This window comes from Lupinus angustifolius, chromosome LG01 (genome assembly GCF_001865875.1).
Source record: "Lupinus angustifolius cultivar Tanjil chromosome LG01, LupAngTanjil_v1.0, whole genome shotgun sequence".
In the NCBI taxonomy this organism is placed as follows: Eukaryota; Viridiplantae; Streptophyta; class Magnoliopsida; order Fabales; family Fabaceae; genus Lupinus; species Lupinus angustifolius.
In genome coordinates, this window is record NC_032009.1 from 37,757 (window position 1) to 52,130 (window position 14,374).

Sequence of the window (14,374 nt, forward strand, 5' to 3'; positions counted from 1 at the left end):
AAGCTACATCCTATTGCTTTTTCACACTAAATTTTTCGTATACAGATATATGCCATTGTTAACTACCAAATGATACATATTAGCCTTTATATGGGTAAAGGGTGACATTTATCACCTTAATGTCAGTATCTAATGAAATAGTAAAACGATATAATAACATTTCTCTTGATAAAAGGAAAAGCAATTTTCTGTTTGGCAATTGGCACTGCAAATATTAAGAAACAAATAGCACCGCTTTTGCTGGTTATGAATTTAGTTAAATACTGCAAACAGGATAGTGTTCCTTCTTGCAAAATCAATGAGGTACCTTGCGGACAAGGATCTGTTGTCCCAAAACATGACAGGGTTAGGGACAGGTTTCGGGATAGCAGATCAGAATCAGTATATTGCTACTATATATGTGTGTCATTGTACTCTAAGTCAGCTCAATTATTAGAGCCACAGGATATGATGCATGCAAAAGCGCCTGTGTTCAAGATTTGGTAGTTGTGGAATTAAGGTATGGTAGTTGTGTCTGATTAATGTGGCTAAAAAAGTATTGTTTTCCAATTAAAGTGTTGTGACTTTTATTGACTACATTCTATTACTCCTGTGATTGTTTTAGGAACATTTATGATTTGGTTTTTCCACCCTAAATTAAAAGACTTCATAATTCATACCATCACCTCAATGGAAATGTGGATATGGCCCTATTTAAAGTACAGGTTTTATTCAATAGAGGGTACACGGTTCTCAGTTCCATCGTTAATTAGTACGATCGTTAGCTTTATTCCACAACTAGAGTTTCAGTTAAGAGTTAAAAAACACAGTTTATACAGCGACAACAACAACATCCACTCTTAATCAATAAACATATATTACGATGTTAATACATTTTAGTTTATCGGCAATTAATAAGAATAAGTGTTATCAATGTTCAAAATATTTAATACACCATTTTCTCACAACTTTATTCAAATATATTTACACATATTAAATCCTTCTTTAAACTTTGTTTATCAACAATATTTCATAAAATGTTAAATCCGAATGTAGACAAAAAAACATCATAGCCCACATCATATAATTTTCCATCTTCCTCTTGGATCCTGCAATCATTCTTCACAAAACTTCTCTAAATCATTACTCGGCATGGACCCTTGGTTTCAAAGTGGATGAACATTCATTTCCTCACTATAAAATTTCTGAGCAGTGTGCACAAAGCAATCACAGTCTCTATTCTTCTGTAGGAACCAGTTTTTCCCCCACTTACTCTCTTGGTTTAATATTTAATTATTATTTTTATATGATAAGTTTTTTTTTACTATAAGAAGGTGAATAAAATTGTACAGTTGTTAAAATATGAACACAAATGCTGATAATTTATTTTTTGCAACTTTACAAACTAGGCAACTCATGGGACGATTTAGTATTTAATTATAATATTAAGCATAATCATTGGATTGGGTTCACGTGAAAGAACTGGGTCTTTAAATAGTCAACAAAGGGCATGGAGATAAAGATATGGAGCAATCTTGGGTTTCTAAACTCTTTTTGAATAAACAATCACTTTAAAATTTATGTACCGAATTTTTTTTTACATTATCGGTATATTATTCATTATTAATTTGTAAAACTTTTGTTTTAGAATTAATAATAGCTAACGAATCAATAATGAATGATTTGCTCAAATGTTGGCATATATATGCTGGATAATTATGCCAAGGGGCTGTAGATAATTTGAGTAATAGTAAATGAAGCTAAGTTTAATTGTTACTTCATTCTTACTAATTATCTATCTTTAAGGAGATATGAAAATATAAGATTTTATTGGGAAATTCTATATCTATTTTTTTATCCATTAAATACATGATTTCCCATAAAATAATTCATTTTCTATTCTTTAATCAGTATTTTATTAACAGCACTATTTTAACTTTATTGTATGGGGAGTATGTTTATTTTTGTTACAATATGCGAGTGGTATTATATGGATTAAGAACACAAATTTTAGTTAATAATTGATGTAGCTTTGTTTCATAGAAATGTTTTTAGCATTCAAGAATAAAAACATCGTAGAATTAGAACAAAATCATGCTGAAGTGTGAAAATCTAGCAATGTATCTATCTAATCCAATGTGTTATCATTGTCGATTGTCTTTGTCATGGCCATATAGTTAGTAGAATTAGCAATTAGGACACTAGCTGCTTGACTATATTTCATAATTCATTACTTTATCTCGGAATATATTGACAGTGTAAAAAACTTTAACTAGCAGTACACAAATTCTAAGCTCGAAAAGGATTTAATATGTGTATACTGACAGTGTAAAATTACAATGTCAATACGTCATCTACCATTCATATTCTAGTCATTATTGACTGTCAAACAAAAGTAATCTAAATCAACAGTAGATGATGTACTGTGAGTGTAAAAAAATTTACATTGACAATGCACATATATTAAACTATTTACAAAAACATTTATGGATGAAGAAAAATATTCCTTATATTTTATAAGTTTTGATATTTTTTATATACATGGTTAAAGAAATTACTAAATGATATAAATAATAAAAAGTTTAACTAAACTAACCTTATTTAATTTACAATTGATACTAAATTAAAAAGAAATTGAAAAATAAGGGGTGAAAGAGGAGTAGTGAACAATAATATAGTTTGAAAATAAAATATGAAAAGATTTACAATAACATATGAAGAAGTTAGAACATTAAAGATATGGAAGGAATATCTAGTATTAAGTAAGAGAATTGAGTAATTATGTCATCTATTTGATAAAAATATAATTCATTAAAAATATTCATTCTAGAAAAAGAAAAACTAGTTAAATTGAAAGATAAATCGTCCATCTTCGATTTGCACTACCTATCCAAAATGGTCAAATTAATTATATCAATAATGTAATGGATAGCTTATAAATTATTTTACCTATGGTCAACAAGTAATTAAGAATTGAGTGATAGCAAACAGTCTGTATAAAAGTGAAGATTCCCTTCCCAACTCTCATTGAGGCTAGTGACATTGTACCCGATAGTTAAATATAATAATAGTAGCATATTATTTTTATGGAGATTAATTAGTAGTGTGTGAGTAAAAAAATGAGTCCCCTTCTGGTCTCGCAAATAAAAGTATAAAACACACGAGTTACTATTAACCATAAAATTACACAGTGAAGGATATGTTATATGATTTTTATAATTGGAGAAAGACTTTTAACACAAGAATATTAAGTTAGTTATATTAAAGTGATATGAGGGGATAGTATTATATTAAAGTGAACTGAATAAGATTTAGTGGTGGCTAATGGCTCCCATGTGATTTTACTGCTTATTGCTTAATCTCAACTCCTTGGTCCTAGTGTCATGTTTCAATTATTCATGACTTTGAGTTTTAACATGTTTCACAAACATATATTTTATTTTCTTCCTTATCCTATGACCTATAAGTTTAGGGCATTGGTTTATTTATTCAACAAGTAGTGCATCCTCCATTATTTATTCAACAAATCATTTACCCAATGTCCGGTCTCTAACAAGTTTATCGTGCCAACTACAATTGTTTCCAAAACATTGTATGAAATAATGTGAAGTACCTTTGAGTTCATATTTGAGTTAATAGCACAACTATTTTTACAACATTGTTTTTTTAAAAGAAAGGAGAGTTCCACAACATATATTTTTGCATCTATTTCCTTCTTTTTTCCATTCAAAAAATATGCACAAAATTGTTGTTGAAGCACCGACAACTCCAACCAGTGTTTTGGTTCTCTGTCTCTCACCATGTGATATTATGATCCCTCTCTCCATTATATAGTGCACTTGTCATATCCACCACTCAAATCTTGGCACCCACCAACCCACTCAACCAAACTTCTCCTATTTTTATTTGACCTTTGTAAAAAATAACATTATCATAACCAAACAATGTATTTCTATGTTGTTAATAATATGGGTGAAAATGTAATAAGTAACAAACAAAACATACGCAATTTGTTGTCGTGTTTATGTAACTGGCCCCTTTGCTTAGATCCAAATACTACCTAACCCTGGATGAAGATCACTTATACCTATCCATTAGTGTCACAAATGGTATACCAAACTAATAAAAATGGGTGCACATCTGTTATACTGTTGTCCCATACTTATTTTTAAAAATACTATTTCTTAAGGATAGAGAGTAGAATCTTTTTGAAACAAAGGATCCTTGTCCGCCTAACCGGCATCCTGATCAACATCATTTTCCATGTGACTCTTCATCAAATCAGTCAAATCGAAACAAGAAGAAGAATATGACTAAACCAAACCTGGGTCATGCTACCCTCATAGCCAAATAATATATTGGATCCCCAATAGATCTGTCCCACATTAATAAATGCTCTCTGATAGCAGCACAAGTTGGCGTAACGTAAGCATGCTAAGATTCTTTTACATTCTCTAAAATTATCCTTTCATTCATCTTTTACTTTATGAAAATATTACTCTCGTCATTTTGTAAGACATTTTTAATAACATCAAACACATTTCTCAATTCATAGCAACTAATAATAATCTTTTCATTCCTTTATGACTTTCATTTTAGAAGTTTTTATTTTGATAATTAGAAAGATATATTCCGAGAATTTAGACCTATGAGAGCCTCCTTCTTCACCACCATCCTAAATGGTATCTCATTAAGTTAATCATAATGCTATTTTTTTATTTTTAAGAATTTTCTTTTATTCATATGTTCATATATGATTGATTTGTAATAGAAAATGAGACACCGTTAGGGACATTTGATCCCTCTCATGGGAGCCACAATTATGAGATGCGGAACCAATCTTTGATTAGATGGATGGATGATATGAGCCCATGATCATGTGACATATCCCATCCATAACATAGCCACATTATCATTACGAATGTGGGTCCTTCTTTACAATACCTCATCTTTCCTCATTTATTTGTAAGATTTTAAATGTAGTTAACTTCTCTTTCTCAACAAAACCTTCTCCAGCTATATGTTATTTTGATTATCAGCATAACTGGATGAACAGTGAGTCAAGCCATGTTGAATTGGATAATAAATAGTTCATGCGATGTTAATCATAAACTATACAACAAAGTTACTTTGATCACGAGATGAATCTGGTATCCACCACAATGGTGACAGTGTATGGTATCACCTTAAATCAGAGAAAAGAATAATAAAGTACTAGTATTTTCAGTGCTGGGACCACCTCGTACTTAATTGCCACACCACACCACACAGTTACACTAACATCCATCAAGAAAATTATAACAACAAAATATCACCAATTCAAATTATAACAAATAAGATTCTTCAACATAAATACATAGATATATATCACATTCTCTTCAATATTATTATTATTATTATTATTATTATTATCATTTCTGTTTTCCCAACAGTATAAACACATAGATATATATTACTCCCAAAAACTTATAACATTATTATTATAAAATCTATAGACCACTACTACCTATAGTAATTTAAACCCCTAATTGAACATAGGATAAAAAGGGATATAATAATGGAACCATAACTAAAGCATAGTAGCCACACCATGGATGAATTGGTTCATGTTGAGATCACATGATATTGCAGGTTGAAGTATTCTCATCACTGAAAAAGTTAGTATATGGATCTGGAGGAGGGTATCCATAAGGAGGAGGATGCATGTAATTAACAGCAGGTGGTGGACGAGCATACATCATTGCTCTTTGTTGGTTCATCAAAGCAGCCATGTACTGTTGCTGCTGTGGATTTCCATGCATCATTTCTGGCCCACCACCACCTTGCATGAACCCACCACTACCGTTGGGGGCTGCCGGAAAACCATGTCCAGCTGGCATTCCACCACCCATTTGGGTCATTGTTGGACCCATATTACCACCAACCATGTTTGGGCGAAATCCATTTTTCATAGCTTGTTGAAGTTGTGCATTAGCTTCACCCATCATTGGATTATTACCCTTTTTACCACCACCATTATTTCCATTTTTACCCTCTGCTGCCCCACCTCCATTATTCTTGTTACCACCACCACCCTTATTCTGATTATTTCCTCCGCCACTGCCGCCGCCACTACCTCCTCCCTTCTTCCCACCATTGGCATTATTACCACCAACCATGCCAGGCATTTGAACAGGCACAGGTCCACCACCACCACCTTTCTTCCCATTAGCTCCACCACCCTTCTGGGGAAGATTCATGAACTGTGAATGATTCTTATTCATCATATGAGCACCATTTCCCACAGACATAGGGTGCTGCTGAAACTTATTCAGTGGAAGCTCGTCCATTTCATCTTCAAAATCATCATCAAATTCATCTAGTTCATCATCACTAAAGTCATCATCATCATTATCATCTTCGGTCGTAACAAATTTCACAGCTTTCATGTTGGGATGGTTCAGATTCGGCGGCATCATCTTCGGATCTTGGAACCCTTTCATCTGCATCTGCTGAAGTTGTTGCAGATGTTGTTGAACTTGTTGCTGTTGCTGTAACTGCTGTTGAAGCTGTTGTTGTTGTTGTTGCTGAGGATTAGGTCCTCCTCCTCCTTGATGTTTGGGCTGGTTCTTATTATTTCCAGCACCCTTTTGAATATTCTGCTGACCTTTGTTGTTATTTCCGCCACCACCATTTCCATGCTCAACTTGCATGTTCTTCAACTGCTTCATAACGTTGTTGTTCTCGTTATTATTATTATTATTGTTGTTGTGGTTGGGTTTATTAGGTGCACCCCAAAGCTCAGCATGCTTCCCTGATTTCGAAAGCTTCTTGATCAGAACATTGGGGTCTACATTCCCAGAAACCGTTACCTTCCCCTTCTCTGCATCTATCTCCGTTGTAAACACCCCTGTAATTAATAATAACAACAGGTTCAACATTGCGTTACTAATATCAGGTTTTTGTTTTATTTCTTCAGAGCAAATAATGTGAATCATAAAGGGTAAATAAAATCATGTTTTTTTTTTTTGCGAAAGAGTAGTGAGGGATTTCACTGATATAAGACTATACCATCAATTTTCTGCAAGATTTTCTTAACTTTCTGCTTGCAACCGTCACAGTGTATGTTCACTTTAAGAACACATTTCTGCATGCACAAGTAAATCAGAAATGAAGAGAAGTTACGTTAAACATGACAAAAATTACTACTTTATCAGAAATGTAGAAAACATAAGGTAAAAAACTAGACGAATTAAGAAGTGCATGGTTCTGAATAACAGTTAAAAATGATAAATGAAGAGGCCTTAAAAAATTAAAGATGTGATAGGAGTACCTGTATCTTCAAGAATTCTTCCTTACTCATGGCTTGGAGAGCCAAGTGAAGAAAAGATTATAGGTTGAAACAAAAGAATGAAGGTAAGATAATGAGGGAAAAGAAAAAGCAAAAGAGAAAGGAAATGATTATAGAAAGGAAATGGGTTGTTAGTTTGTGAGTCTGTGAGGAGAGACAGAGCAGAAAGGTTGAGAGAGTTGGATAGGTGGGTAGTCAATTCATTGCAAACAAAATAGAGAATGGTAGTCTCAGTATTCACTCATTCTTTAGCTTCACTGCTTCTATTTATTATTATTAGCATTCTTCTTTCATTTGAAGATAGGATCAACTATTTAAAGTGTCTCATTTCTTCTCTAAGTCAATCTATTTTTCTTTAATTTGCTACCATCTTAACATAGTGATAGTACATATGAGGGGAGTGGTGTAATAATACATAATATAATGATACGAGGAAAAGATATTTGTATCATAACGTATAAATTTTATGTATTATTATTTATTATCCAAGTATTAATATTTAATTGATGTTGACTTTAAAAAAGTAATCCAAATAAATATAGGATATGTTGAGCATGTGAGAGTGTAGTGTAAAAAGAATCTACCTTTTACTGAACTAAGTTTGGTTTCTCTGTGTTGGCTTGACTTGAAGACCGTGAACTCATAAATACGTGTATATCATCATTATAACTAGTGTCTCACATTATACTTTTTTTAATTCTCTCTTTAAATATATAATTATGAAAGGAGACTCTTCTCCAATAATAGAGAATAAATGATACCAAAAATCAAAGAAAATGAGATATACTTTTATATTTATACCTTTATATTTATTATAATAAGATAAATTTACTTTTCAAACTAAAGAAAAAATTGCAACTACTTCTCTATTAATGGAGATGAACCTCACCCACGTCAATTTATGAATGATTCCTGTCAGATTTATTTAACGCGGTGATGCTATTAATAATTACATTTATTGGACAGTGGCAGACCTGTAAATTTCCATTACTAGAACTGGTTTTTGGTAAATTTACAGCACAAAACTTGTAGCTGGAATTATTCATCCCCATTATGCTGCTCTTCCAATTCCAACCCCTTGTTGCATTGCTTTCATCATTCGCAGTGGAAATGAATTCACTTTAGTCAAACTTTACCACCAATCACAAAAGTTAAGTATAGTGAATTTTATGATATATTAAAAATCTCATTCAATCCTAAGTTCATAGTGAATGTTTAAACTTTTTTGTGTGTGTTGAAAGTAACCTTTCTTGTGTGAAGGTTTAAAGATAAACTTGTTAATGACTATTAATTGAGCAATAAATGTATAACAATAGTTTAATACTGAATGAAATATTTGAAAATGTGTACAACATCTTTTGGATAAGACAAGATAGATGGTGGCCTTTAGAAGGGGACTAGGGGGCTTAATAATGCTTGTATAGTTGTATATATATGGTGTATTAGGATGCTATAAGAATTATGAAAAAGACATTTTTTGTAAACTTTCAATGTAATGAATACACTACTCTTTGGTGCAATTTTTTATTATCTTGCATGCCTTAAGCCAAAAAAATTGTTTGCAAAATGTGAACTAGATCATCACCTAAAGCATAGATTAGTAGGTAAAGATTGATCTAGTTTAATAATTATTTTTGGAGTTGAAGTTTTTGTGATAGTTTTATAAAAAGGAAGGAAATATTGGGTGTAAATAGAGATTTGGCATGTTACAAATCCTAATTGATGGCAGTCATGTATGTTACTCCAGGATGAGAAAAAATTTAATGTACATTGTCGATATCTTAATTAATTTTTGGCTGAAAAATTAAAAACCGCCGCATATGGAATACCGTGGGATTGCCATAAATTATGGATTGTATCATTGCCAAACTTGTGTGTGAAATGAAAACTGATTTTATGGATTTTCGAAAAGAACCTAGACACATATATAGGTCATGTTTACAACTAATAATGATAATAATAAAGCTCTTAAATCATGCATGTCCTTCTACTTTAACAGCAATTAGGTAATGGGGAAAACCCAAAAACTAATCAGCACATATGAATCACCTTTGTTCCACCCTGGACAAATTCGGGTTGTTCTAGCCCATTCGAGGCACTTAGCCTAAGCTATGTATCTCTTGCTCACCCGTCTAAGGTGGATCAAACCCACTGCAAGTGTCATCTCACGCGTCATTAATATTTTTGACTCGTTATTTAATGTATCTTTGACTTTACCGTCAATGCGCCGCTGATTCGCCTTTAATGCGAGCTGACATTTCACCTGTCACGCTGCCTGCACATTCCACCTACCCCGATAGTTCGACAATTGTAGGGTGAACAAGGATAATCCAACATATCTCCATTGTACTCACCATGCACTAACCAATGGCCAGACGCTACGTTAGCAACCCTAAATTCTATAAATAGAGGATTCACACGGAGAGTTAATTGATTCTCATTCCCTCATTTATTGCTTACACTTATTATTCTTGCTCTAACTTCTCTCCAATCTACTCTCGTTCTCTCTAAAAAGACTTGATACTGACTTGATTGTCACAGAGTCAAGTACCTCCCCCGACGTCCAAACGATATTAGATCAAAACTCCTGACTACTTTTACTCAACCAGGTACTTAATATCGATCGTACCCAATCAACACTAAAGAACAACCTTCAAGGTTTCTTGTTTTCTTGTTCAGTTTGTTCTTGCCATTCTTACAAGCTTAAAACGTGCCAACTTTGCCCCTTTTATTTTTACCCTTATTTCTGTAAACATGGCACTTTAGCCGTCGAAGTTGTCAAATATAAACTAAAAGTTATCTCATGCATTTCTTCTTTGCCAAACACAACTAACTACTTATCATTTATCAAATAAGTCTGTGTGACTTATAACTCACTTAGGGGTATTGCCAAATACAACCTAGTACAGTTTTGCTCTTAATAGAAAAGCATGTAGTAACATGTACATAAAATAATGGGTATGGTATATTTTTATTGTGGATTTTTTATGACCTCAAACACCACCAAATTCGACCCACCCAAAAAAAATAATAACTTTGGTATAAATGATTGTGACAGGCACATCTATGATATATGGATTTTATATAAGTAAAGATGGTGGGTAATTGTTTGAGTTAACTACTAGATCAAACTATGTTTGGGATAAATATTTACATGAATCTATGATTTCATTGCTATTTATGTTGAAGGCTTCACATGAGGAAGGGAAGAAGTGTATTTATTGAGCCTCACCTAGAAGAGTACAATTGCAATTAATGGAGTGTAGGTATTGAGAAGCTTTGACAAAAAGGGAAAGTTTTGATTCTTGTACTATTCAATTTTCCTTGTTCTGCTTACTTGGAAGTGATCATGGAAACACTTTAATTATTACTGTTATTCCTAACAGTTTTAGAGTGTTGGACATTTACAAGAAAACAAAACAATAATGGGCAATATGGAACTAAAGGACATATGATGAATATCTAGATGCCTTAGTTTTCTTTTGTCTGTATATTCAAGAATTTTATGAAGTGGGGAAGCACAAGATACCAAAATATTTGAGGTGGGTGTGTTGAAATTGTTGGGTGTTTTGATGAACATTGGATGATACATTGTACCTTACCCTGTTACTTGGTTTTACACTTTTTTTTCTTTTTGCTCAACTAAAAGAAAAACGTACTACTCATGTATACGCGAGAGCCAAACTAGGATAGCATCAAAGTTTTCAAGAAAGGTTCTTATAACATTGGTTGTGTTTATGGTTTCGAAAACTTTTCAAATAATTGCAGGATGTGATTACAATTGTGGTATGGTTTTGAGGACTCCAAAACTTTAACATATTGATGTTAGTAATGTTGATGGACATACATTTCAAACCTTGCATAGGAGTATCATAATCCACAAAGCAAACTTCATATACATCATTAGATACAGAGTTGAGTAGTGTACTGCAAGACAGAGAATTTACCACGCAATAAAGAGAATCAGAATACGCTGTTTGAATGAGATGAAGACGCTTGAACAATATTGAAGAATATTGGCAACAGGGAATAGTGAAAACCATTCCCTTTTAAATAAAATGCAGAGATAAAGAAAGTATGATAGCTTTGAAGATTTTGATGCTAACTTCATATAAAATTGTTGCATGGGTTTCCTAACTTCATTTGTTCAAAATTTGATGTCCAGAAACTTGTCAATGCTATGAATATTCTGATTTGCATTAACAGTTCCTTGAATGGCAATATTTGTTGTCAGTGAAAAGAAGAAAAGGAATGTCCAACACCCAGAATCTCTTCCTTTATTATACTCACTTCACACCCATGAGATAAACCATTTCAGCAAAAGGCATTTGAGAGATCACAAATTCTAAATTTTAATCTTGCACCAAAAAGCATAAAGGAGGAGGAAGATTGTTGAAAACTATAGACTTATATGAATACTTTTCAAACATAATTCAGAGAGGATTGAGGAATCTTCACATTCACGATACATAGAGGTTTGTCAACAACCAAACCAGGTCTACAAATGACCCTCTCAAATATCACTCACAGACAAAAAGTAAAGCAAAAAATAAATAATCGCCTGTACAGTGTAGATGGCACGAAAGTAACATTTAATGACAGGAAAAGTGCATATGATCTAATTTTCTTTCAAACTCATTACATATGAACTATAAACAGATAATTGATTGCAATTTACAAAAGAAGAAGAAAAATGCTATGTAGTACCAGACTGCAGAGTGAAAAGGGGGAGTTTTTTTAAATAAAGGAAAGACTTCGATGGAAATACCATGCCGTTCAGCTTCACATCAGGGGGAAGATGTCACTGGTCGCCCTTACTTATCTTGATCTCTATAAGTTCCTCAATAGCTTGGCGGCAAATAGGGCATTTGTTTGATTGAAGCCGCAAAGCTTTGGCACACTCACTGCACATACACTGGAAAATACAACATAGTGAGAATAATCGAAGCGGTAAACTGAATATAATACAAAATAGTATACTTGCACACACGAAAAAGTTAATAAAAAAATAACTATGAAAAAATAGTATATTCCCTGGTAGCCACTACAAAGATCAACTTCTCCAACGGTATATATTGGTACTGACATATAACATTGGGTTTCTATGATTTTCAACTATACATGAACAATTAGATGACGATTAGGGAGATCAGAACTTCAAAAACATATTGAAGGGGGTGGCAGGAGAGAAAGAAAAGAAAATTCAGGTGGTATAAGGATCGTCAAGAACCACAGTTTTGTACAAACATTCCCTTTCAGATAGCAATCATGGTAAGGCTGTGTGCATGAGCCCATCATCCTTTATACATCATATGTCCAATACACATAAAAGACCTTGAGAGCCTTAAAATAAAAATGACTCTCAGCACTTTACATAAATTAGGTTTGACTAGAAATCGTACCATATGTCGGCAAGGTAAGACAGCAGTGTCCTTTGGTTCAGTCATGCATATTACACATTCTTTCCCAGGATCAGTATCATCAAAATCTGTTGCTGCTGATCCTCCTATTCCATATAGCTCTCTCAGCTCATAACGAACATTGTCAATCCACAGAATCTGCTTGACTACTTTTACCTGGAAAGGACCACTACCATTACTTTTCTCTAAGACGGCTTGAGTTATTTGCATGCGAGGGGATGAATCCAGCATGGAACCGCTAGGATTTTCATCTGGTGAAGGAGTTCCCGCACGTGTTTCGGCACATATTACAAGAGGAAATACATCTTCCCTAGGTGAGGGCTTTGAAAGATCATCCAACTCAAAGAAACCCAGGTCAATGCCAGTTCCTGAAGGCTGACAAAATTTCTGTCCAGCTCCTTTTTCAAAGGGGAATGTGATCGGCTCAAACGCATCAGGGTATAGTGGAATAAATCTACATTGTTCTTCCTCTTTGGCTAAGTAGAAGATAGTAATGCTGCGAATTAGAAATGAAAGGAACATGAAGTTAGACAAATACTAACAAATCCACTATAAATTGAGTCACTCAATCTTAAAACATTATCTTTTTAGAGCATTCATAAGTGCGACCAAGTGCACGAGACTCCCACCTAATGAGATATGAGAAAAATAAATGTATGCAACCTTATCCCGTAAGGGAGAGAGGCTGTTCCCATGATATCTTGTTACCTATCGGTCACTAAGGAACAACTTGACTGGTCTTTCTAGAACAACATTCCAATATAATGAATCAAGCATTATGCAAAATAATAACCGATAAGAATTGGTTTTAAAAAGTCAAAGCATGGCTGAATTGGGTTTTGACATACATGGTGACCCAAACATATGTTGGTTGTGAATGTGAAAACTATAAACACGAGGAACGAAACTATAATAACAACATGGTTTTAGTGTATTAAACCAATAACAACAATAATAATATTATGCTAGAGTAAGTTGTATGGTGGGCTTGTGATTGATCAGAATTAAAATTTAATTATTAAATATTTGTTCTGACCGACACGAGTGTTACAAATCGTGCAACAGCAGATGTGCTCTTATAGAAAAGGTTAAGAGAGAGACCTTCCATGAAAGAGAGCGTCGAAAACGAAAGAAAGCAAATGATGATTGGGGTTGAGTGGATCGAGTTGAAGGGTAAGAGTATCTTTATGCAAATTAACATTATTCTTTATCTTCTTCGCAGTTTGATGATCAACATAGGGTGGTGGTGGTGGTGGTGCTGATACAGTACCAGTACAAATTGGGGGAGTAAAACTACTCCAACCACCTTGATGGTGTTGATTAGGATAGAAAGGGTGATCAGAAGATGATGATGATGATGAAGAAGAGTAATAGTAAGATTGAGGATTTGTTGAGTTATAATAGTAACCATGTGGTGGTGGTGGCGGTGGTGGTGGTGGGTAATAGTAAGGGTTTGGTGGTGGTGGAGGAGGAAGAAGAGGATAAGGATGATGATTATTTCTTCTTCTGCTGTTGTTGTTACTCCACGATATTCCCATTGATACACACACGCAAAGAAGAAGAAGAAGAAAGAAGAAAACGAAAGAAGGAGAAAAGGTTTTAAGAAAACGAGTCGGTGGATGCCACTTCTGGATCCGATTGCATT

At 33.5% G+C, this 14,374-nt stretch overlaps 2 protein-coding genes across 3 annotated transcripts; both read right to left on the reverse strand.

Moving 5' to 3' along the window:
* LOC109343390 (heavy metal-associated isoprenylated plant protein 33-like) lies at window positions 5,439-7,579 on the reverse strand. The gene is made up of 3 exons (XM_019581639.1): window positions 7,292-7,579; window positions 7,030-7,105; window positions 5,439-6,868 (listed from the first exon to the last, which is right to left on the reverse strand). Exons 1-3 carry the CDS (start codon window positions 7,319-7,321, stop codon window positions 5,595-5,597), a joined length of 1,380 nt encoding a protein of 459 aa, XP_019437184.1. The 5' UTR covers window positions 7,322-7,579; the 3' UTR covers window positions 5,439-5,594.
* LOC109343397 (probable E3 ubiquitin-protein ligase LUL4) lies at window positions 11,848-14,374 on the reverse strand. 2 transcript variants are annotated; one of them, XM_019581662.1, is made up of 4 exons: window positions 13,831-14,374; window positions 12,985-13,225; window positions 12,712-12,954; window positions 11,848-12,224 (listed from the first exon to the last, which is right to left on the reverse strand). In XM_019581662.1, the coding sequence occupies exons 1-4, from the start codon at window positions 14,265-14,267 to the stop codon at window positions 12,111-12,113; spliced, it is 1,035 nt and encodes a 344-aa protein (XP_019437207.1). In that variant the 5' UTR covers window positions 14,268-14,374; the 3' UTR covers window positions 11,848-12,110. The 2 variants fall into 2 exon arrangements, with proteins under 2 accessions (XP_019437207.1, XP_019437198.1); XM_019581653.1 differs by having other exon boundaries at window positions 12,712-13,225.